This window comes from Bombina bombina, chromosome 5 (assembly GCF_027579735.1).
Source record: "Bombina bombina isolate aBomBom1 chromosome 5, aBomBom1.pri, whole genome shotgun sequence".
Taxonomy (NCBI): Eukaryota; Metazoa; Chordata; class Amphibia; order Anura; family Bombinatoridae; genus Bombina; species Bombina bombina.
In genome coordinates this window covers 802,492,875-802,517,536 of record NC_069503.1, presented here as the reverse complement: position 1 = coordinate 802,517,536, position 24,662 = coordinate 802,492,875, and the positions used below count along the sequence as shown (strand labels likewise).

The 24,662-nt window shown below is 39.4% G+C and overlaps 1 protein-coding gene across 1 annotated transcript in view; it reads left to right on the top strand.

Annotated features, from left to right (window-relative positions):
* CEP192 (centrosomal protein 192) overlaps positions 1–24,662 on the top strand; it is a 1,162,204-nt gene that overhangs the window by 792,452 nt on the left and 345,090 nt on the right. Inside the window, exons 31-33 of the mRNA XM_053715857.1 lie at positions 21,414–21,593; positions 22,460–22,720; positions 22,935–23,053. Coding sequence (XP_053571832.1) covers positions 21,414–21,593; positions 22,460–22,720; positions 22,935–23,053 — 560 coding nt within the window. The remainder of the gene's footprint in view (positions 1–21,413; positions 21,594–22,459; positions 22,721–22,934; positions 23,054–24,662) is intronic.

Genomic DNA, 24,662 nt, shown 5'->3' with positions numbered 1-24,662 from the left:
GTAAAGGGGTTAAAGCTTAAAACGGCTCCGGTTCCGTTATTTTAAGGGTTAAAGCTTCCAAAATTGGTGTGCAATATTTTCAAGGCTTTAAGACACTGTGGTGAAAATTTGGTGAATTTTGAACAATTCCTTCATGTTTTTTCGCAATTGCAGTAATAAAGTGTGTTCAGTTTAAAATTTAAAGTGACAGTAACGGTTTTATTTCAAAACGTTTTTGGTACTTTATTATCAAGTTTATGCCTGTTTAACATGTCTGAACTACCAGATAGACTGTGTTCTGAATGTGGGGAAGCCAGAATTCCTATTCATTTAAATAAATGTGATTTATGTGATAATGACAATGATGCCCAAGATGATTCCTCAAGTGAGGGGAGTAAGCATGGTACTGCATCATTCCCTCCTTCGTCTACACGAGTCTTGCCCACTCAGGAGGCCCCTAGTACATCTAGCGCGCCAATACTCCTTACTATGCAACAATTAACGGCTGTAATGGATAATTCTGTCAAAAACATTTTAGCCAAAATGAACCCTTGTCAGCGTAAGCGTGGATGCTCTGTTTTAGTTACCGAAGAGCATGACGACGCTGATATTAATATCTCTGAAGGGCCCCTAACCCAATCTGAGGGAGCCAGGGAGGTTTTGTCTGAGGGAGAAATTACTGATTTAGGGAACATTTCTCAGCAGGCTGAATCTGATGTGATTACTTTTAAATTTAAATTGGAACATCTCCGCATTTTGCTTAAGGAGGTATTATCCACTCTGGATGATTGTGAAAATTTGGTCATCCCAGAGAAACTATGTAAAATGGACAAGTTCCTAGAGGTGCCGGGGCTCCCAGAAGCTTTTCCTATACCCAAGCGGGTGGCGGACATTGTTAATAAAGAATGGGAAAGGCCCGGTATTCCTTTCGTCCCTCCCCCCATATTTAAAAAATTGTTTCCTATGGTCGACCCCAGAAAGGACTTATGGCAGTCAGTCCCCAAGGTCGAGGGAGCGGTTTCTACTTTAAACAAACGCACCACTATTCCCATAGAGGATAGTTGTGCTTTCAAAGATCCTATGGATAAAAAATTAGAAGGTTTGCTTAAAAAGATGTTTGTTCAGCAGGGTTACCTTCTACAACCCATTTCATGCATTGTCCCTGTCACTACAGCCGCATATTTCTGGTTTGATGAACTGATTAAGGTGCTCGATAGTGACTCTCCTCCTTATGAGGAGATTATGGACAGAGTCAATGCTCTCAAATTGGCTAATTCTTTCACTCTAGACGCCTCTTTGCAATTGGCTAAGTTAGCGGCTAAGAATTCTGGGTTTGCTATTGTGGCGCGCAGAGCGCTTTGGTTGAAATCTTGGTCGGCTGATGCGTCTTCCAAGAACAAGCTACTAAACATTCCTTTCAAGGGGAAAACGCTGTTTGGTCCTGACTTGAAAGAGATTATCTCTGATATCACTGGGGGTAAGGGCCATGCCCTTCCTCAGGATCGGCCTTTCAAGGCAAAAAATAGACCTAATTTTCGTCCCTTTCGTAAAAACGGACCAGCCCAAGGTGCTACGTCCTCTAAGCAAGAGGGTAATACTTCTCAGGCCAAGCCAGCTTGGAGACCAATGCAAGGCTGGAACAAGGGAAAGCAGGCAAAGAAACCTGCCACTGCTACCAAGACAGCATGAAATATCGGCCCCCGATCCGGGACCGGATCTGGTGGGGGGCAGACTCTCTCTCTTCGCTCAGGCTTGGGCAAGAGATGTTCTGGATCCTTGGGCGCTAGAAATAGTCTCCCAGGGTTATCTTCTGGAATTCAAGGGACTTCCCCCAAGGGGAAGGTTCCACAGGTCTCAGTTGTCTTCAGACCACATAAAAAGACAGGCGTTCTTACATTGTGTAGAAGACCTGTTAAAAATGGGAGTGATTCATCCTGTTCCATTGAGAGAACAAGGGATGGGGTTCTACTCCAATCTGTTCATAGTTCCCAAAAAAGAGGGAACATTCAGACCAATCCTAGATCTCAAGATCTTAAACAAATTTCTCAAGGTCCCATCTTTCAAGATGGAAACCATTCGAACTATCCTTCCTTCCATCCAGGAAGGTCAATTCATGACCACGGTGGATTTAAAGGATGCGTATCTACATATTCCTATCCACAAGGAACATCATCGGTTCCTAAGGTTTGCATTCCTGGACAAACATTACCAGTTCGTGGCGCTTCCTTTCGGATTAGCCACTGCTCCAAGGATTTTCACGAAGGTACTAGGGTCCCTTCTAGCTGTGCTAAGACCAAGGGGCATTGCAGTAGTACCTTACCTGGACGACATTCTGATTCAAGCGTCGTCCCTCCCTCGAGCAAAGGCTCACACGGACATCGTCCTGGCCTTTCTCAGATCGCACGGCTGGAAAGTGAACGTGGAAAAGAGTTCTCTATCCCCGTCAACAAGGGTTCCCTTCTTGGGAACAATTATAGACTCCTCAGAAATGAGGATTTTTCTAACAGAGGCCAGAAAGACAAAGCTTCTGGACTCTTGTCGAATACTTCATTCCGTTCCTCTTCCTTCCGTAGCTCAGTGCATGGAAGTGATCGGGTTGATGGTAGCGGCAATGGACATAGTTCCTTTTGCGCGCATTCATCTAAGACCATTACAACTGTGCATGCTCAGTCAGTGGAATGGGGACTATACAGACTTGTCTCCAAAGATACAAGTAAATCAGAGGACCAGAGACTCACTCCGTTGGTGGCTGTCCCTGGACAACCTGTCACGAGGGATGACATTCCACAGACCAGAGTGGGTCATTGTCACGACCGACGCCAGTCTGATGGGCTGGGGCGCGGTCTGGGGATCCCTGAAAGCTCAGGGTCTTTGGTCTCGGGAAGAATCTCTTCTACCGATAAATATTCTGGAACTGAGAGCGATATTCAATGCTCTCAAGGCTTGGCCTCAGCTAGCGAGGACCAAGTTCATACGGTTTCAATCAGACAACATGACGACTGTTGCGTACATCAACCATCAGGGGGGAACAAGGAGTTCCCTAGCGATGGAAGAAGTGACCAAGATTATTCTATGGGCGGAGTCTCACTCCTGCCACCTGTCTGCTATCCACATCCCGGGAGTGGAAAATTGGGAAGCGGATTTTCTGAGTCGTCAGACATTGCATCCGGGGGAGTGGGAACTCCATCCGGAAATCTTTGCCCAAGTCACTCAACTTTGGGGCATTCCAGACATGGATCTGATGGCCTCTCGTCAGAACTTCAAAGTTCCTTGCTACGGGTCCAGATCCAGGGATCCCAAGGCGGCTCTAGTGGATGCACTAGTAGCACCTTGGACCTTCAAACTAGCTTATGTGTTCCCGCCGTTTCCTCTCATCCCCAGGCTGGTAGCCAGGATCAATCAGGAGAGGGCGTCGGTGATCTTGATAGCTCCTGCGTGGCCACGCAGGACTTGGTATGCAGATCTGGTGAATATGTCATCGGCTCCACCTTGGAAGCTACCTTTGAGACGAGACCTTCTTGTTCAGGGTCCGTTCGAACATCCGAATCTGGTTTCACTCCAGCTGACTGCTTGGAGATTGAACGCTTGATTTTATCGAAGCGAGGTTTCTCAGATTCTGTTATCGATACTCTTGTTCAGGCCAGAAAGCCTGTAACTAGAAAGATTTACCACAAAATTTGGAAAAAATATATCTATTGGTGTGAATCTAAAGGATTCCCTTGGGACAAGGTTAAGATTCCTAGGATTCTATCCTTCCTTCAAGAAGGATTGGAAAAAGGATTATCGGCAAGTTCCCTGAAGGGACAGATTTCTGCCTTGTCGGTGTTACTTCACAAAAAACTGGCAGCTGTGCCAGATGTTCAAGCCTTTGTTCAGGCTCTGGTTAGAATCAAGCCTGTTTACAAACCTTTGACTCCTCCTTGGAGTCTCAATTTAGTTCTTTCAGTTCTTCAGGGGGTTCCGTTTGAACCCTTACATTCCGTTGATATTAAGTTATTATCTTGGAAAGTTTTGTTTTTAGTTGCAATTTCTTCTGCTAGAAGAGTTTCAGAATTATCTGCTCTGCAGTGTTCTCCTCCTTATCTGGTGTTCCATGCAGATAAGGTGGTTTTACGTACTAAACCTGGTTTTCTTCCAAAAGTTGTTTCTAACAAAAACATTAACCAGGAGATTATCGTACCTTCTCTGTGTCCGAAACCAGTTTCAAAGAAGGAACGCTTGTTGCACAATTTGGATGTTGTTCGCGCTCTAAAATTCTATTTAGATGCTACAAAGGATTTTAGACAAACATCTTCCCTGTTTGTTGTTTATTCAGGTAAAAGGAGAGGTCAAAAAGCAACTTCTACCTCTCTCTCTTTTTGGATTAAAAGCATCATCAGATTGGCTTACGAGACTGCCGGACGGCAGCCTCCCGAAAGAATCACGGCTCATTCCACTAGGGCTGTGGCTTCCACATGGGCCTTCAAGAACGAGGCTTCTGTTGATCAGATATGTAGGGCAGCGACTTGGTCTTCACTGCACACTTTTACCAAATTTTACAAGTTTGATACTTTTGCTTCTTCTGAGGCTATTTTTGGGAGAAAGGTTTTGCAAGCCGTGGTGCCTTCCATTTAGGTGACCTGATTTGCTCCCTCCCTTCATCCGTGTCCTAAAGCTTTGGTATTGGTTCCCACAAGTAAGGATGACGCCGTGGACCGGACACACCTATGTTGGAGAAAACAGAATTTATGTTTACCTGATAAATTTCTTTCTCCAACGGTGTGTCCGGTCCACGGCCCGCCCTGGTTTTTTAATCAGGTCTGATAATTTATTTTCTTTAACTACAGTCACCACGGTACCATATGGTTTCTCCTATGCTATTATTCCTCCTTAACGTCGGTCGAATGACTGGGGTAGGCGGAGCCTAGGAGGGATCATGTGACCAGCTTTGCTGGGCTCTTTGCCATTTCCTGTTGGGGAAGAGAATATCCCACAAGTAAGGATGACGCCGTGGACCGGACACACCGTTGGAGAAAGAAATTTATCAGGTAAACATAAATTCTGTTTTTCCTTTTCAGTCTGAGACATCAAGCTTCCCTGAAGGAGTCCTCTGGCTTATAGGACCTCTATAGAGGGTTTTGTTCCTGCAAAAATCGTTTTTAAGGGCAGGTAGGAGCCACAGCACAGCTGTGGCAGTGTGTTTGACTGTTTAACAGGTTTAAAGGGACAGTCTAGGCCAAAATAAACTTTCATGATTCAGATAGAGCATGTAATTTTAAACAATTTTCCAATTTACTTATTTCACTAATTTTGCTTTGTTCTCTTTGTTCTCTTAGTATTCTTAGTTGAAAGCTTAACCTAGGAGGTTCGTATGCTAATTTCTTAGACCTTGAAGCCCACCTCTTTTCAGAATGCATTTTAACAGTTTTTCACCACTCGAGGGTGTTAGTTCACGTATTTCATATAGCTAACACTGTGCTCGTGCACGTGAAGTTATCTGGGAGCAGGCACTGATTGGCTAAACTGCAAGTCTGTCAAAAGAACTAAAATAAAGGGGCAGTTTGCAGAGGCTTAGATACAAGATAATCACAGAGGTTAAAAGTATATTATTTTAACTGTGTTGGTTATGCAAAACTGGGGAATGGGTAATAAAGGGATTATCTATATTTTAAAACAATTAAAATTCTGGTGTAGACTGTCCCTTTAATGTTTTTCTAATTCGTTTTGGGCATGAGGGGTTAATCATCCATTTGCAAGTGGGTGCAATGCTGCTTTAGTCCCTTATACACACTGTAAAAATTTCGTAGAGTTTACTACTTTTTTTTCACTGTTTTGCAGTTTATGTGGTAGTTTTTTTCTCTTAAAGGCACAGTACCGTTTTTTATTATTGCTTTTTTCACATTTATTAAAGTGTTTTCCAAGCTTGCTGGTCTCATTACTAGTCTGTTAAACATGTCTGACATAGAGGAAACTCCTTGTTCATTATGTTTAGAAGCCATTGTGGAACCCCCTCTTAGAATGTGTACCAAATGCTTTACCTTTCTATAAGTTATAAAGACCATATTATGGCTTTTAAAGATTTATCACCTGAGGTTTCTGAGACTGACAAAAGGGAGGTTATGCCATCTAGCTCTCCCCACCTGTCAGAACCTATAACTCCCGCTCAAGGGACGCCAAGTACATCTAGCGCGTCCAATGCGTTTACTTTACAAGACATGGTGGCAGTTATGAATCATACCCTCACAGAGGTATTGTCCAAACTGCCAGGGTTACAAGGAAAGCGAGACAGCTCTGGGTCTAGAACAAATACAGAGCTCTCTGACGCTTTAGTAGCTATGTCTGATATACCCTCACAATGTGCAGAAGCCGAAACAGGAGAGCTTCTATCTGTGGGTGACTTCTCTGATTCAGGGAAGGCGTTACTTCAGTCTGACTCTGAAATGACAGCATTTAAATTTAAGCTTGAACACCTCCGCGTGTTGCTCAGGGAGGTTTTAGCGACTCTGGATGACTGTGACACCATTGTAGTCCCAGAGAAATTGTGTAAAATGGACAAATACTTTGCAGTGCCTGTTTACACTGATGTTTTTCCAATCCCTAAGAGGTTTTCAGAAATTATTACTAAGGAATGGGATAGACCAGGTGTGCCGTTCTCTCCCCCTCCTGCTTTTAAGAAAATGTTTCCTATAGATGCCGCTACACGGGACTTGTGGCAGACGGTCCCTAAGGTGGAGGGAGCAGTCTCTACCCTAGCTAAGCGTACAACTATTCCTGTCGAGGACAGTTGTGCTTTCCTAGATCCTGTGGATAAGAAATTAGAGGGTTTCCTTAAGAAAATCTTTATACAACAAGGTTTTATTCTCCAGCCTCTTGCATGCATTGCCCCAGTCACTGCTGCAGCGGCTTTCTGGTTCGAGTCTCTGGAGGAGGCTTTACAGGTAGAGACCACGTTGGATGATATCCTTGACAGGCTTAAAGCTCTTAAGTTAGCCAATTCATTTATTTCTGACGTCGTTTTTCATTTAGCCAAGCTAACGGCTAAAAATTCAGGTTTTGCCATTCAGGCACGTAGGGCGCTATGGCTTAAATCCTAGTCAGCTGATGTCACTTCAAAGTCTAAACTTCTCAAGATCCCCTTCAAAGGGCAGACCCTATTTGGATTAAGAATAATATAGTTACATTTATGAAATTATGAATACGGTACATAGAATTTGATCCTAACTTGGTGTGTATTAGATTAAGATTCCATCTTAATCTAATTCTTGTCTTTCCTAGCAGGGAGAGTCCACAAACCTGCTCTTTTATTTTATTTTTTGGCGTTTAGTGTTTATCTTACTTTTCCTGTTACTCAGCTGAATTACTGGGGAAGTGGGAGGAATACTGCTGGGGTGTCTTTGCCTCCTGATGGTGGCCAGGTGTTGTATTCCTAACAGTAATGAATCTCCGTGCCAGGAACGAAAAGAATTTCTCTCTAAGCATAAATTTTGTTTTTGACAGTCATGGAGAGAATTATTTGTATTTTTTTTTTGTCAAGATATATTAATTTGCCTTTGACCTGTGTAAACCTGTGTAAACTACATTTAATACATTTAATATCATGGAATAAACGTTCAGGCTGTATGATCATATTTTATAAAATGTTAATATTTTAGGTCCTCATATTTGTCTTTTAAGACTGTTCTTGATAGTGCCTTCCATTCATAATATTTGATTCTATTTCATTGTTTGCTTCCTGAGCTTTACTTTTTTAATGTCAGTCAAACACACAAGTCTAAATGCCCTGTTTAATCTGTATTACAATAAGGTTTATTTCTTGCTCTTACTTTCCTTGAGAAAGTTTGTCTTTTACATGTCTTTTTTTTTTTTTTACCCAAAGGTTAAAAGGACACTCAATCAAAATTAAACTTTCATTATTCAGATAGAGCATGCCATTTTAAACAACTTTCCAATTTGCTTCCATTAACAAAATGTGCACATTTTTTTATATTTAAACTTTTTTTTACTGAGTATGTGCAAGAATAAGTGTGTATGCATTTGTGAATGGCTGATGGCTGTCACATGGTTTGTGTATGCATTTGTGATTGGCTGATGGTTGTCACATGGTACAGGGGAGTGGAAAAAACAACTTTTTTAAAATTGTCAGAAAAAATAATCTACTACTCATTTGAAGTTCAGACTAAGTGCTATTGCATTGTCTTGCTATCTTGCATTTGTTAATTATGCACATCTACTGTGTTGACTGGTCCTTTAAGAATAGATTGTTTTATTCAAGAACTGAGTAATTTATCTACGTTGGTGAAGTCAACTGTTACTCACTCTTTAAAGGGACATGAAACCCAATTTTTGTCTTTCATGATTTAGAAACAGCCTGACATTTTAACCCTTTGAGTGCTAATGACGGCTCTGAGCCATCGCAAAGTTTTCCTCTCAGTTGCGAATGGCTCAGAGCTATTACTAGCACTCCCCCAACTTCGTGGAGTTCTGGGGAACTCTATCTTCTCCCACCCCGGCGATCTGGCCTGTAAAGTGACGTCACGCACAATGAGATCACCGCACAACTTTATTTAAAACTGACAATTGTCAGTAATAGGGAGATGGGGCAGGCTGCTTGGATGCCTGTATTTCAGGCATCTAAGCAGCTACAGACCCCCGAGACCCACCATTGGAAAGGTAATCGTATAACCGTTCCAATGGTTTTTTAATGTGTATAGTAAAAATAAAAAAGTTAAAAAAACAAAACATTTAAAATAAAAGGATTTGGGGTATCTAAAGGCACATACATTAAGATCAAAATTGCCTAGAGACCCCCAAAATACATATTCTAAAAATAGTTGTTTATTTTTGAAAAATAAATATTGGTTTCAGTATTATAGCTAAATGATCACCGTGGTAACTTGCATTACTGTAGTGATCACCTAGCTAAGAAATGTTGCATTCCCTTTTACAATACGGAACAATATTATATTTGCAATCCCATGATGTCAGAGCTATACCTTTAAGCAGTCACCTCCCACAGAGGCTATAAATTCCGAGCGCACCTGCAACCAGGTGCTTAGTATTTTGTTAGCTAGGTTAGGTGTAACTCTCCTCTCTTCCACTGCTTGCAGCAAAGCTTTCGTCGGACCTATGCACTCTGAGAATGTACTGAATCAGCTTGTCAGCAAATCTGCAGTACGCAGATGAAACTCTCCAAAGTAACCTGGCCGTGTGAACTCTCCGAGGATTTTGTTAACTGACAGTTTCCAACAGCTCTCCTCTATCTCAGACCGAGGGACAATTGCACAACCCACCTCCTAATTCATCCGCAACAGATTCAGCTAACGCAGCAAGGGACCGGAGACCGGAGCTTAGCCACACCCCCTGTGACGTAACGGGAATCTTTCCCGCAACAGATCCGATCTCAATAGTCCTGCTGTACTAAGCGCACACAGACCACGATACCCATTAGTGTATATTCCTCTGTGAAGTAACAGAGGATCCAACAGGGAAAGTAGTTATTCCAAAAGTCTGTTTCTGTTAGCGGCGTTCTGCCACGCCCCCTCCGATACTTCCTTAAAACCAGGAGACGTTCTTCATTCACCTCACTGTTACCAAAATAGGCAGCACTTCATAGGAAGAGTAGTGATTTGCACACATTCATACCAATTGCTAATTTACCGGTCTGATTGATACCATCTTGCAATCCATGAAGCACTACCCAGTATTGCCTATAGCTGTGCTGTTTAGCAATTTATAAGACCTCAGCCAGAAAATCACAAGTTTGCTGTTCCATTGCTACTTACACATAGTAGCAACTGTGCAACATTGTGATACAAACACCATATACCAAGCTTGTCCCAATTGTCATCTGTTCAGTTCTGCAGCTGAGATTCTACACGAGTCCACTAAATTAGGGAAGTGTGACAAGTGACCTGACACTCATTACACATGATGACCTGGATAATGTGGTTACAAATGAATACATTGTAGAGGAATGCTATTAAATAAATATATATATTTTTTTATAATCTGCCTTTTAGCGTGCATGGAAGATGAGTAAAACGCCCTCTTTACGCAGCTCTCTCCATCTTTCAAAACTTCTGTATTTTTTGCAAATAAGCTTATTTTTTAAAATAAAAATTACATATTTTCTAGCGACATAATTCCTTTAAAAATATCTATTTTGTAAAGAGAATTAAAAAAAAAAAAGTCTGCAATCAGACAGCTGTAGCCACCTGAGAAATTAAGATACATTAAATAAAGTACACATTTTTGGAAAATACACCCTTTGGCGCATCAAAAGGTGGGTCTACAAGTATTGCTAGCACAAAAATAGACAATGTAATAATAAGTTAAATATGGCTCTTTACTAAAAATACAATATTTTTTATGCAAAGCACCATATTCCATTGATTGTTGCACACCTCAATTATGTGTTAGAGATACATGTAGCCCCTCATTTGATGCGCCAAAGGGTATACTTACTACAAATTTGTACTTTCTGTACCATATTTTAATTTTCCAAAAAAAAAAAAAAGCCTTTAAACTTTTATGGGTTATGTCTGCAATAAAACAGCTGTAGAAACCTGGGAAACTAAGATACATTAATTAAAGTTAATTTGTATTTCTTTTTAAAGACACGATGGGTCCACGGATTTCATCCTTACTTGTGGGATATTCACCTCCTGGTCAGCAGGAGGAGGCAAAGAGCACCACAGCAGAGCTGCTATATATAGCTCCTCCCTTCCCTCCCAGTCCAGTCATTCTCTTTGCCTATGTTGGTGATTGGAAGAGGTAAAGTTAGGTGTTAGAATAGATTTTTCAATCAAGACTTTATTATTTTTAAAGTAGTGCTAGAGTGTGCTGCTTTGTTCTAGGGTGTAGCCGTAGTCCATATCAGTCTCTACAGTAGAGCTTTTGGTGGCTTTAGAGCAATGGGAACTTGTGGGACATAATTCTCACTGCGCCTCCCATACATTGATGCTGCCCTAATCCTGATAACCTAAGTAAGATTACTGAGGTTTTGTCTTTATCCACAGGACTATGAGAGGGAGAGGACTTAAACCTGCTGAGCTGCCTTGCTGTCAGGCAGATTTTAAAGGTAAGTGCTGGCTTTTTTATTTTGGCACTGAACAAAGAAAGATTCAGGACAGAGGAAGTGTAGCACTTTTCTGGGACATAAAACTCTTTCATATATATAAAGGGAGGATCCTGTGACAGCATTTTATTAGCAGGCACTGGGGCTGAGGAGAATAGAAGGTGGTTTCTCTGGGGGTTTGTATAGCCACAATCCCGCAGTAAACTTAATATTACTCTGTTAATGTGTTTATTTTACTTGGACCGAGCTGACTATAGGAGGGCTCAGGGAGTGTGATTGATTAGTGTATTACCTAATATGCGGTATTGCACTTTGCCCCAACGTTTACAATGTACGGTTCAGATCTCCCGCAGTACTATTTCTAAAGATAGTAATGGCGACCGGGAGAAGTGTGTGGTAACGCCCACGACGGGCGGGGTTATGTTTGGCGCCGTTTTTGGAGCTCAATTTTCTATCTCTAGGCAGATTCAGGATTGTCTGTTATCACGCCCACGAGGGGCGGAGCTATGTTGAAGCTGACTGAGGCTGTACTCGCTACATTCCTTCCGTTCATCGGATGGTTGAGCGTTTTTTCCTTTCTAGCACAATACTTAGTGCTGTCATTAGGTGGGTCCGGATTGCGATCCGGATCTGCCTGGGAACTATGTTATGTTTTTAAGAGCATGAAGTTCTATGTGTTGCATGATTATCGAATTTAAGCATGGAGTTCTGATGTATCACCTCAGCAAGGTTTATCTGAGGTGTAAGTAGGTGTTATGATGCTTGCGTGCTATTCTATCTTTTTTCTGCACACAAAAATAAAAAGTTGCAGTTTAATATTTAAAGAAACAGTAACTTTTTTTAACTGTTAATTTTATTAAAGGAATGTCAGCTATTCTTTGTTGATTCATCCGTTGTGACTTAGGATGGAACAAAAGCACACAAATATAAAGTTACTTTTAAGATTTAAAGAGACAGTAATGTTTTTTTTTATGTGTAAATTTTATTAAAAGAATTCAGCTGTTTATTTGTTAATTCATCCTTTGTGTTTTAGGATGGAACAAAAGCACACAAACATAAAGAGTTACTTTTAAGATTTAAAAAGACAGTAACGTTTTTTTTATGTGTAAATTTTAATTAAGGAATTTCAGCTGTTTATTTGTTAATTCATCCTTTGTGACTTAGGATGGAACAAAAACACTCAACAATAATGTTACTTTTCAGATTTAAAGAGACAGTAAAAAAATGTTATGTGTAAATTTTATATATATATATATATAAATATATATATATATATAAATATATATATATATATATATATATATATATATATATATATATATATATATATATATATATATATAAAAAGATAATTCTGAATCTACTCCCTAAAGCGATTGCTGTTTAGGAGTCTGTTGACAATGGTCAAGTTATGCCACAAATTTCTCCTATAATGTCCCACAAAATTCTATGACCCACTTGCAGTGCCCTGCGCTTCCTTTTACACTCCACTCGGAGCTATGATGCATTATATGTTTTTCCCACAAGGTAGAAAACATTACTAGAAGAATTATTTCAGTAGTTGCTTTTTCTAATGGTTCCTCCATGTTACTGGAGAAGGAAGGTACTTTGGGATTATCTGAGAGAGAATTCTCAGACTCACTTGGAATTGTTACTTTAGGAGTTTTTATCTATCCTGGGCGACTCAACATAGTACGTCCAGTAAAGACATTTCCGGTGTAATCTATACTAGTGCGTCCAGTGAATTATAAGGATGGCCGCATTCCCTATATTTGCTATAACTGTTTCCCATCACCGACTCAGCTAAGGAGGCTGGACAAACATTCCCTAAGGGGGACGGAGTAGTTTCAGCTTAGCTAAGTGAACTACTATACCCTTAGAGGATAGTTGGGTTTTTTAGAGGTCCTATGGACAAAAATTACAAGTGGGATGTACACCAGGGCTTACAATGGCAACCATCTGTGTACTTGGCTACCGTCACTATTGAGACGGCAGATTGGTTTGATTCGTTGTCTGATGCTACTAAGTCAGAAACTTCCCTGGATATAATCCAGGACAGGATAAAAGCTTTCAAATTGGCTAATTCCTTTATTTCAACTTATCAAACTGGAAGCATAGGTTGCTCTGTTCCATCTCACAGAGCTTTTATGGTTAGAGCCTTGTTCTACGGATATATGCTCTTAAGTCTCAGCTTTTAGTGATTCCTTACTAGGAGAAGACCCTGTTGCGACCTGGTTTAATGGAAATAATCTCTTTTGAAAAAAATTTTAAGAAAAGAAAAAGAATCATAGCCTGCTGTTGAATCAAAGACAGCATGAAGAACATGCCCCTGATCCGGGATCGGATCTTGTAGGGGGCAGACTTTCTGTCTTCACTCAGGCTTGGGTTCAAGATCAAAAGTTTTCCTCCCAGAGACAGGTTTTCTGTTTTCAAAATTATCTGTAGATCAGACAAAAGGAGAGGCATTCTTACACTGCGTAGGAGACCTCTCAGACCTGGGAGTGATTGTTCCAGTTCCATTACAGGTACAGGTTTTGGGGTTTTTATCCCAAATGGGTTGTGGTTCCCAAAAGAGGAGGAAACCTTCAGACCACTTTTTAGATCTCAAGAGTCTACACAAATTTCTTAGTGGACTATTAGTTTCATTCTTTCCTTGATCCAAAAGGGTCAATTAATGACAACAGTGGATGTAAAGGACGCGTACCTTCATGTGCCATTCACGAGAATCGTCTCAAGTTCTAAGGTTTGTCTTTCTAGACAAATGCTTCCAGTTCGTGGCTCTTCCTTTCCGTCTTGCCACAGCTCTCAGAGTTTTTATAAAGGATCGCTGTTGGCGATGCTTCGGTTACGGGGCATTGCAGTGGCGCCCTATCTGGACGACATCCTAGTCCAGGCGCCGTCCTTATAGCGAGCGAGATTTCTCACGGACATGGTGTTTTCTTTCCCGTGATCTCATGAGTGGAAGGTAAATTTGGTAAAGTGTTCCTTAGTCCCAAGCACAAGGGTAACTTTCTTGGGAATCGTAATAGATTCCATATCAATGAAGATTTTTCTGACAGAAGTCAGGAAATCAAAGATTATCGATACTTGTATAGTCCTTCAGTCCATTCCTCGGCCTTCAGTGGCTCAGTGCATGGAGGTAATCGGGCTCATGGTGGCAGCATTGGACATCATCCCGTTTGCTCGGTTCCATCTCAGACCTCTGCAGCTAAACATGCTCAGGCAATGGAACGGGAATTATGCAGACTTGTCTCCTCGAATAATTCTGGAACAGGGAACTCTCTTCAATGGTGGTTGTCTCTGGATCATCTCTCCCAGGGGACTTGCTTTCGCAGACCATCTTGGGTGATTGTGACAACAGACACCAGCCTTCTGGGGTGGGGAGCAGTCTGGTGCTCCCTGTAGACTCGGGGAGTTTGAACTCTGTCAGAGTCTGTTCTTTCTATAAACATTCTGGAGCTCAGAGAGATCTACAATGCTCTTCTGGCCTGGACTCAGTTAGTCACAGTCCAGTTTATCAGGTTCCAGTCGGACAACATAACTTCAGGCTTACATCAATCATCAGGGAGGAACGAGAAGTTCCTTAGTGATGACAGAGAGAGCCAAAATAATCTAGTGGGCAGAGGTCCACTCTTGTTACCTATCGGCGATCCACATCCCAGGGGTGAACAATAGGGAAGCGGATTTACTGAGCAGGCAGATTTTTTTATCCAGGGGAGTGGGAACTCCATCCGGAAGTGTTTTCCAACCTGATTCTCAAATGGGGTCGGGCGGAGTTGGATCTCATGGCATCTCGTCAGAATGACAAGCTCCCAACATACGGGTCGAGGTCCAAGGATCCCCAGGCAGAACTGATAGATGCTCTGGCGGTTCCTTGGTTCTTCAATCTTGCATATCTATTTTCTCCGTTTCTGCTTCTTCCTCAAGTCATTGCCAGAATCAAACAGGAGAGGGTATCAGTGATCCTCATTGTTCCTGCGTGGCCTTGCAGGATTTGGTATGCAGATCTGGTGGACATGTCATTTACCACCTTAGAGACTTCCGTTGAGGATGGACCTTCTCATCAAGGGTCCTTCCTTCACCCAGATCTAGTTTCTCTGAAGCCGACTGCTTGGAGATTGACCGCTTAATCCTTTCCAAGCGGGGGTTTTCTGATTTGGTCATAGAGACCATGATCCAGGCTCGTAAACCTGTGACTAGAAGGATTTACCATAAGATATGGCGTAAATATTTTTATTGGTGTGAATCCAAGGGCTACTCATGGAGTAGTTGGGATTCCCAGTTTTTTGTCCTTTCTCCAAGAAGGATTGGAGAAGGGTTTATCGGCAAGTTCCCTAAAGGGTCAGATCTCTGCCTTATCCATTTTGTTACACAAACATCTGGCGGTTGTTCCTGACGTTCAATCCTTTTATCGTTTAAACCAACTACTCCCCCATGGAGTCTGAATTTAGTTCTCAAAGTTCTTCAAGGGGTTCTGAATGAGCCTATGCATTCCTTAGATATTAAGTTATCTTGGAAAGTTTTATTTCTTGTTATTTCTTCAGCTCGAAGTGTGTTGGAACTTAAGGCATTGCAATACAATTCTCCTTACCTTATTTTTCATTCAGATAAGGTCGTTTTGCGTACTAACCTAGGGTTCCTTCCTAAGGTTGTTTCAAGCAGGAACATTAATCAAGAGATTGTTGTTCCTTTCCTGTGTCCTAATCCTCCTTCTCAAAAGGAACGTCTTTTGCACAATTTGGACGTGGTCCGTGCTTTGAAATTTTATTTTCAAGCGACTATGGACTTTCGTCAGTCGTCTTCTTTGTTTGTCGTTTTCTCTGGAAAGCGTAAGGGTCAGAAAGCTACGGCTACCTCTTTCTTTTTGACTGAAGAGTATCATCCGTTTTGCATATGAGACTGCTGGACAGCAGCCTCCTGAAAGAGTTATGGCTCATTCCACTTGGACTGTTGCTTCCTCATGGGCATTCAAAAATGAAGCTTCTGGGGAACAGATTTGCAAGGCTGCAACTTGGTCCTCCCTTCACACTTTTTCTATATTTTACAAATACTTTTGTCTCGGGTGAGGCTGTTTTTGGGAGAAAGGTTCTTCAAGCAGTGGTGCCTTCCGTTTAGGTTACCTGTCTTGTCCCTCCCTTATCATCCGTGTACTCTAACTTTGGTATTGTATCCCACAAGTAAGGATGAAATCCGTGAACTCATTGTGTCTTTAAAAAGAAAAGAAAATGTATGCTTAACTGATTAATGTATTTCTTTTTAGACACGATGAGTACACGGCCCGCCCTGTTCTCTGAGACAGGTTATTTATTTTTGTAAACTTCAGACACCTCTGCACCTTGGCTTTTCCTTTCTCTTCCTAAACTTCGGTCGAATGACTGGAGTGGGAGGGAAGGGAGGAGCTATATATAGCAGCTCTGCTGTGGTGCTCTTTGCCTCCTCCTGCTGACCAGGAGGTGAATATATAAGTAAGGATGAAATCCGTGGACTCATCGTGTCTAAAAAGAAATACATTTATCAGGTAAGCATAAATTTTCTTTTTTCTTAGCGACCTGTGATGTTTTAATCCCTTATAGTATTACCCTTCACTTTTACCAGTATAGAAAAGGCTGATTCCATAACAATATTCCATTAGTTATCGTAGCATATGTAGGTATCTTTATTAATGCCAATAGTAAAAAAGCAATAACACCAATATTTCATTAGCTTTTTTTAGCATATAAAGGTAACCATAATGATCAGGTTATTTGGCGGGTATTAGTTAATCGGGAAGCAAATCATAAGCAAAGTTCCTAAACTGATAACACCCATGGTTCTGAATAACAACTGTATCATGTGGTGTTAAAGTAGACAAATTCAGCTGGAGTGTTCTCCTTCACACAATGCATCAAGTATATAACAAAAATCGAAATTTCACACCAATAAAAACACCTTGGTCTTCAAGTATAGTGCGGTATAATATCATGTTTCGCAAGTAGCTTGCAGATAGTAAAGACATCATTAACAAGGTGTCGAGTGTATCCAAACTTTGTGTAATGAAGAAACATCTCCAGGTTACTCACTGTTACCGACCCTACTCTGCGGGATAGCAGCTAATCTCTACGGACTCCGCCTCGTCTGACAGTGCTTTTGCAGTTAAGGAACAGTGGCTGTAGACCTCCACGGCTTTCTCCAATGCCGTATCAACGAGGAACACTCCAACAATGAGGTAACAAACAGTTTGTAGACAAACTTGGTAAATAGTTCCGAAGAATTTATTCAAGATGAAAAACAGGTTCACACTACTCCACACTCCACAGCTAACATCCGACGTGTTTCCTGGCGCTAAACGGCACTTCGTCAGGGATAATCACAGCTGCTACACACCTTCCTTTAATAGGCACACCTCTTTCACACTGTTTAAAGCGACAGTTCTATTTACATAACAGAATGCTTAAAGGAATACATGTACAAATAAAATAAATACTGGCTGACTGAGTGTAATGATCTTACTAAATGGTACATTATAACATTGTTGCATAGCAAATACTTAGTCATCAACAAAGAAGAACACCTAGACACATTTAAGCTTATAATTTTACAATGTAAAGTAGGTAAGAATACTAAGGCTTATTAATAGTATATTATGTATATAACTATACCTTTCTCACCTATTACTTAGTGTTACGTAAAAGAAAAAAAGCATAAATGTCCAAAAATTATATGGAGAGAAGGAGTGGAGATGTAGGACGAAAGATACATGTATGTAACATACAATAGGAGTACATTAGTAGATACTACATGATGTGCTACATATCTAATATTTGGTATGAGGATACCCCATAGGTCACAACCTTACTAAATTCGACTAGTACCAGTTTCGAATATACTGCAATACTCCATATAATATCTATTATATCCCTAAGTCATTAGACATACTATGACAGGATACATCAAAGAAAGAAAGAATTTTAAACATACATTACTTAGTGTGTGGATTTTCCCCCTCACTTTATAAGATAAACTGCAATTTTGTATAAATTCCTATGTTTTATACAATAATATATACCAATAGTTAGCATAGCTAGATATATATAGTGAAATATTCCTAGACTTATGAGGACTCGATCAGTTCCCTATGTATAACTTAACATCAGACATTTCATTTATACCATAAGGACTACCTGTCCTCAAGGTATAAATCCAATATACCTAACTTTTGTTCAGTGCTCGTTCTCTATTACCACCTGTATTAAGATTAGGTATATGATCTATAGCTTGGAAGGAAAATAGTGTATTAATATAATACAGTTCCTGTTTGTCATAAACCTCACTCCTTCTATGTAAAGCAAAATGTTTGCATACTGGAGTCCTTGGTACGTCACTCTTGAGGGATAAGAGGTGCTCTCTCACCCTGTCCTTGAGCATACGAGTTGTTCTACCTGTATACTGACTGAAACATAACTTGCAGGTAATTAGATATATTACAAATCTGGAGTTACAGTTTAAGTGGTGGTTCACGCTGAATTCCTTTTGAGTGACAGTGGAGACAAATGTATCACTCCTCTTGATATAGCCACACGATTTACATGGTGTACCACCACATCTGTAATTACCGTTCTTTTTCCTCAACCACATCTTATCATTCCTCATTGGTTTGATAGAAAAATTCCTTTTTAGGTAATTTTCTATGGTTTCTGCTTTTCTAGAAACACATCTAATTCCTCTCTCTATGACATCCTTTAGTTTTGGGTCATTTTTCAGTAATGGACTAAATTAAATAATATTACAAATGTCGGCATATTGCCTGCTATATTTAGTTGAAAAAGTAAGAGTATCAAGTTCTTTTGATCTTTTTTCTTTTTGTTTGTCTCTTAAATGTCATTCTGTCCATAGATTGGACTTCTGCCATAGTTTTCACCAACTCTTTCTCTTTATAACCCCTGTTAATTAGTCTCTCCTTAAAGGACCAGTCAACACGGTAGATTTGCATAATCAACGAATGCAAGATAACAAGACAATGCAATAGCACTTAGTCTGAACTTCAAATGAGTAGTAGTTTTTTTTTCTGACAATTTTTAAAGTTATGTCTTTTTTCCACTCCCCCTGTACCATGTGACAGCCATCAGCCAATCACAAATGCATACACGTACCATGTGACCGCCATCAGCCATTTACAAATGCATACACACTTATTCTTGCACATGCTCAGTAGGAGCTGGTGACTCAAAAAGTTTAAATATAAAAAGACTGTGCACATTTAGTTAATGGAAGTAAATTGGAAAGCTGTTTAAAATGGCATGCTCTATCTGAATAAAGAAAGTTTAATTTTGATTGAGTGTCCCTTTAAGGTCATTTGCCTGTGCCTGGTAATTTTCATCAATTTTACAATTTCTCATCAGGCGCCTAAACTGGCCTTTGGGGATTCCTTTCTTTACACAATTTGGGTGACTCGAGTCGGCCTTTAGTATAATATTGCCTGATATTTTCTTCCTATACACCTCGGTATCTAGCAGCCCTCTCTCTCTGTCACCTTTAATTGTCAGATCCAGATAATCAATCTTAGTCTGGGAGCTATAATATGTAAAGTTTTTATCATTCAGATATCCTATAAACTGGTCAATATTTAAAGGGACAGTAAACCTTAAAAATAATGTTATATAATTCTGCACATAGTGCAGAATTATATAACATTATATTAGCCAAATATTATTTAAACGTAATTTCCCCTATTAATTTTTAAAAGAAAGCGCTGTTTCACAGACCCGCTCTCTGCTGAGCGGGTCTGTTATATTTCCTCAGCGCATCGGGCCAGCTGTATAGTCACAGCCCGGCCCGACCGCGCCATAACACTAAGTGCAGAGAGCAGAGAGCGGGTCTGTGAAACAGCGCTTTCTTTTAAAAATGAATAGGGGAAATTACGTTTAAATAATATTTGGCTAATACTATGTGCAGAATTATATAACATTATTTTTAAGGTTTACTGTCCCTTTAAGACATCACTTTTCCAGATAATAAAGAGATCGTCTATAAATCTTGTATAAAACTGTAAATTTTCTTCAAATGGATTATATCTTGTGAATATTTTATTTAGCTCAAAGTAACCAAGGTACAGATTAGCTAGAGCTTTTTAATTGCAGACATGGCAATCTTAAAATAAAAATAAAAAGATAGCCTTTTAACTTTTATGTGTTATGTCTGCAATCAGACAGCTGTGGAAACCTGGAAAACTAAGATACATTAAATAAAGTACACATTTTTGGAAAGTACACCCCTTGACGCATCAAATGAGGGGCTACATGTATTGCTAGCACAAAAATCGAGAATGTAATAAGTGGAATATGGCTCTTGGCTTTTTAAGCAATGCAACGTATTCCATTAATTGCTGTGCACCCCAAATTCATGCTAAAAAAACTTGTAGCCCCTCATTTGATGCACCAAGGGGTGTAAATTCTGCAAATGTGTGCTTTGTGTACCCCATTTTCATTTCTCAGGTGGCTAAAACTGTTTAATTGCTGAAAACAGTACAGTAAATTCTAAGATGCTGTTTTTGATAATTTATCAAATTGACATGCCTGCAATAAAACAGTGAGAAAAAAACAGTGACATGTTCTTAATTTCTGCTCTCTTCAAACAGGTTACTTACTACAAATATTTATCCACACAGGTTTTGATGATAGAGCTTAGAAAAATAAAATTACATACTATTATTTGAGTCAGGAGTAAAAAAAAATACACTTTTTTCACATTACGTGCTATTTTTTAAATCTGATGATACATACCCATATTAATAATGGTATATTTTGAATCTGCTGGGTCTGCTGAAAAAAAACAATATATAGTTTGTATAGTTTATTCACACAAACTTTACTTCTAAAAGTGTTTGTTTAAACTTGAACTGCAACAAAAAGCTTACAGCCAGCTTAGCACGCAGGTGGGAAATGGCTTAGCAGCCAAAGGGTTAAACAACTTTCTAATTTACTTCTTTTATCTAATTTGCTTCGTTCTATTGATATCCTTTGCTGAAAAGCATTTCTAGATAGGCTCAGAAGCTTCTGATTAGTGGCTTCACATGTATTGTGTGATTGGCTCACCCATGTGCACTGTTATTTCTTCAGCAAAGGATATCTAAAGAATGAAGCAAATTAGATCAAATAAGTAAATTGGAATGTTGTTTAAAATTGTATTCTCTATCTGAATCATGAAAGAAAAAATTTGGGTTCAATGTCCCTTTAACTTTCAACAGTTCCCATTGAGGAATCATAGACCGTAACTGGTACTGGACAGAATGTGAAGGGAAAGCATCCTGGTTTTTATTTACTTCAGGAAGTCGCAAGCTGTATAATTTACTAGTATTTGAAAGTTGCAAAGCATTTTAAATTATTTTAATTGTATTTTTTAGTTGCAGAGCACATTTGGGCATGAGGAGCGATTGATCAAAAATAGAGAGGTTACTATTCGTCCAAAAGAGGATGCCAGTATTCACTTGATGTTTTCTCCTACACGTGTTAGCTGCATGTTGGCAAAACTTGAAATCAAGCAGTCTGGAATCAAATCATCACAGCCAGGCATAAAATTTACTGTAAGTTTATCTGGCTAAAAACTGTTAATTAAAATATACTTTATAGTTCCACACCTTCCACACCTCATAGTGCTTCTTTGTTGTTCTGTGTTGTACATTAAAGAGACATTTTAACTCAAAATTCAGTCACCAATAAATTGTTTAATTAAGCATATTAAACAAAGATGTGTAATGAACGGTGGTTATTTTAATCTCTGATTATTCTATATAATTCTGAGTGACTGGAGGGGTTTCTGACGTATTCTGAACTGTCTCTAAAACATTCTACACAGTTACTGCTTGATCAGTGTAAGAGCTCATTTATATATGTAACTGGCTACAGCAAAAGGTGATGATGTGAACCATACCAAGGAAGTTGTGTCCCTGGACTGCAAAACAATACACACTTTGCTAACAAATAGACAATTTTGAAAAGGCCTTTAATGCTTATGTTGCTTAATTTCACTGTGCATTATGTTTTTATATCATCTGCTATTCATCAGTAGCAACTGTTGGTTAAATCAATTATTATTTATTAAAACTGATATTAAAGATGCTCAAATATTTGTTACAGTTTTAGCATTGGAAGCGTAGCTGATGCAATTAATTTGCAGCTTTGTATGAGATGATGTTATTTTATGGTCTCTTCTGTAAGTTGTAAAGTAAATAAATATCCTAGATATGAGACTAAAGGCACATTCTACTGTAAAAATAAAATGCTGTATTTCATGTTTTCATTGAAATGTTGTAAAGAAATTGCTCATTTTATTTATACAATATGTAACTTAAAATTATGCTTTCAATGAAATGAATTACACTTTTATCAGTTTTACATTTTTTTGTGTCTTATTTCTGCTTGTTTATTTTTATTTTTTTTTGTCTTTAAGATCCCTCTATCTGGCTATGGCGGAACAAGTAACATAATTCTAGAAGATGTAAAAAAGCTGGCTGATAGCTACACAGTAACAGTTAATGGATTTTCGTCTGGTATCACCAGTAAAGTTAGTTTTCTTATACGAAATACTGGATCCCGAGCAGCTTATGTTAAAGCAGTATGTTTTGCAGATATATACAACAATGTAAAAAATGATTCAAACATGCTTAGTGTTTCTCCAGAGAAGTTTGTGTTGAAGGAACGCTCACAAGAGGTATGATTTATAGGATAATAAAACCTTGTTTGTTACCCTTAGTGATTTTACATTAAATTATTGTTATTGTAATTAACAGGGAACAAAAACGATGTGTGTGTGTGTGGGGTGTTTGTTAAATTTTCCATTACATTTTGAAATTAATTTGTCTCAATAAAATTTGTTACTCATTGACAAATATCCCACATTTAACATTTACATATTTTTCTAATAGATGATTACATTGTTCTGCAAGCCCAGAAAGAGAGAAATTGCATTGCAAAACAGCTCTTCATTAATATGTACAGTGTGTTTTTTCTGCGGGGATGAAATCGCTAGACAACAATTTCGCAGGTAAAATTTAAAGAATGAATATATGTAACACACATTTTAAATGTTTATCTGTTTTGATAACAAAAGGATCCATGTGGAGGGCGGAGCCAGCAGCCAAGGCGGCAGGACGCGTTTGTCTTGAGCTCCTAAAAACTTCCTCAAACTAGCCAAGATTATGAACAGCTTATAAAGTTATTTGTGTATGCTCCTGCTAATTTGATTCTTAAGCAGTAAAGTGAGCGGTTTGGGGGCAAGAAGCACAGAAATAGATACCTATTCTGCATGATGGCCGGTGCGGTAGCTAGATGGTGAAGCATGGCGATAAGCGATCTTGGGCTATGAATGCATTACACTGCTACTCTCAGTGAACGACACTATACATGCCCAGCTGTTGTTTACTTGGAACATTATGCCGTTTACCACAATCTAACCTCCCACCCTGGTTCTCTGTGGTTATGGGATGAAAACCACTATTTCTTCTGTTATGTGTGATCAGTCCACGGGTCATCATTACTTCTGGGATATAACTCCTCCCCAACAGGAAATGCAAGAGGATTCACCCAGCAGAGCTGCATATAGCTCCTCCCCTCTACGTCACTCCCAGTCATTCTCTTGCACCCAAAGACTAGATAGGATGTGTGAGAGGACTATGGTGATTATACTTAGTTTTTATAACTTCAATCAAAAGTTTGTTATTTTACAATAGCACCGGAGCGTGTTATTGCCTCTCTGGCAGAGTTTGAAGAAGAATCTACCAGAGTTTTTACTATGATTTTAACCGGAGTAGTTAAGATCATATTGCTGTTTCTCGGCCATCTGAGGGAGGTAAAAGCTTCAGATCAGGGGACAGCGGGCAGATGAATCTGCATTGAGGTATGTAGCAGTTTTTATTTTCTGAATGGAATTGATGAGAAAATCCTGCCATACCGTTATAATGACATGTATGTATACTCTACACTTCAGTATTCTGGGGATGGTATTTCACCGGAATTACTCTGTTAAAAGTACATTAAACCTTTTAATAGGTATTTATTATGTTAAACGTTTTTGCTGGAATGTAGAATCGTTTGCATTTTCTGAGGTACTGAGTGAATAAATATTTGGGCATTATTTTTCCACTTGGCAGTTGCTTGTTTTAATTGTGACAGTTTCGTTTCTCTCTCACTGCTGTGTGTGAGGGGGAGGGGCCGTTTTTGGCGCTCTTTGCTACGCATCAAAAATTTCCAGTCAGTTACTCTTGTATTTCCTGCATGATCCGGTTCATCTCTAACAGAACTCAGGGGTCTTCAAACTTCTTTGGAGGGAGGTAGATTCTCTCAGCAGAGCTGTGAGACTTATATATTGACTGTTATTAAAAACGTTGCTCTGTAATTTTTATGTTTCAAATTTAATTATTGTTACTTTACTAATGGGAACAAACCTTTGCTAAAAGTTGTGTTGTTTTTAAGGATTGATGCTATAACTGTCTTTCAGTTCATTATTTCAACTGTCATTTAATCGTTTAGTGCTTCTTTGAGGCACAGTACGTTTTTGTTAAATAAGATTGTAACCAAGTTGCAAGTTTATTGCTAGTGTGTTAAACATGTCTGATTCAGAGGAAGATATCTGTGTCATTTGTTCCAATGCCAAG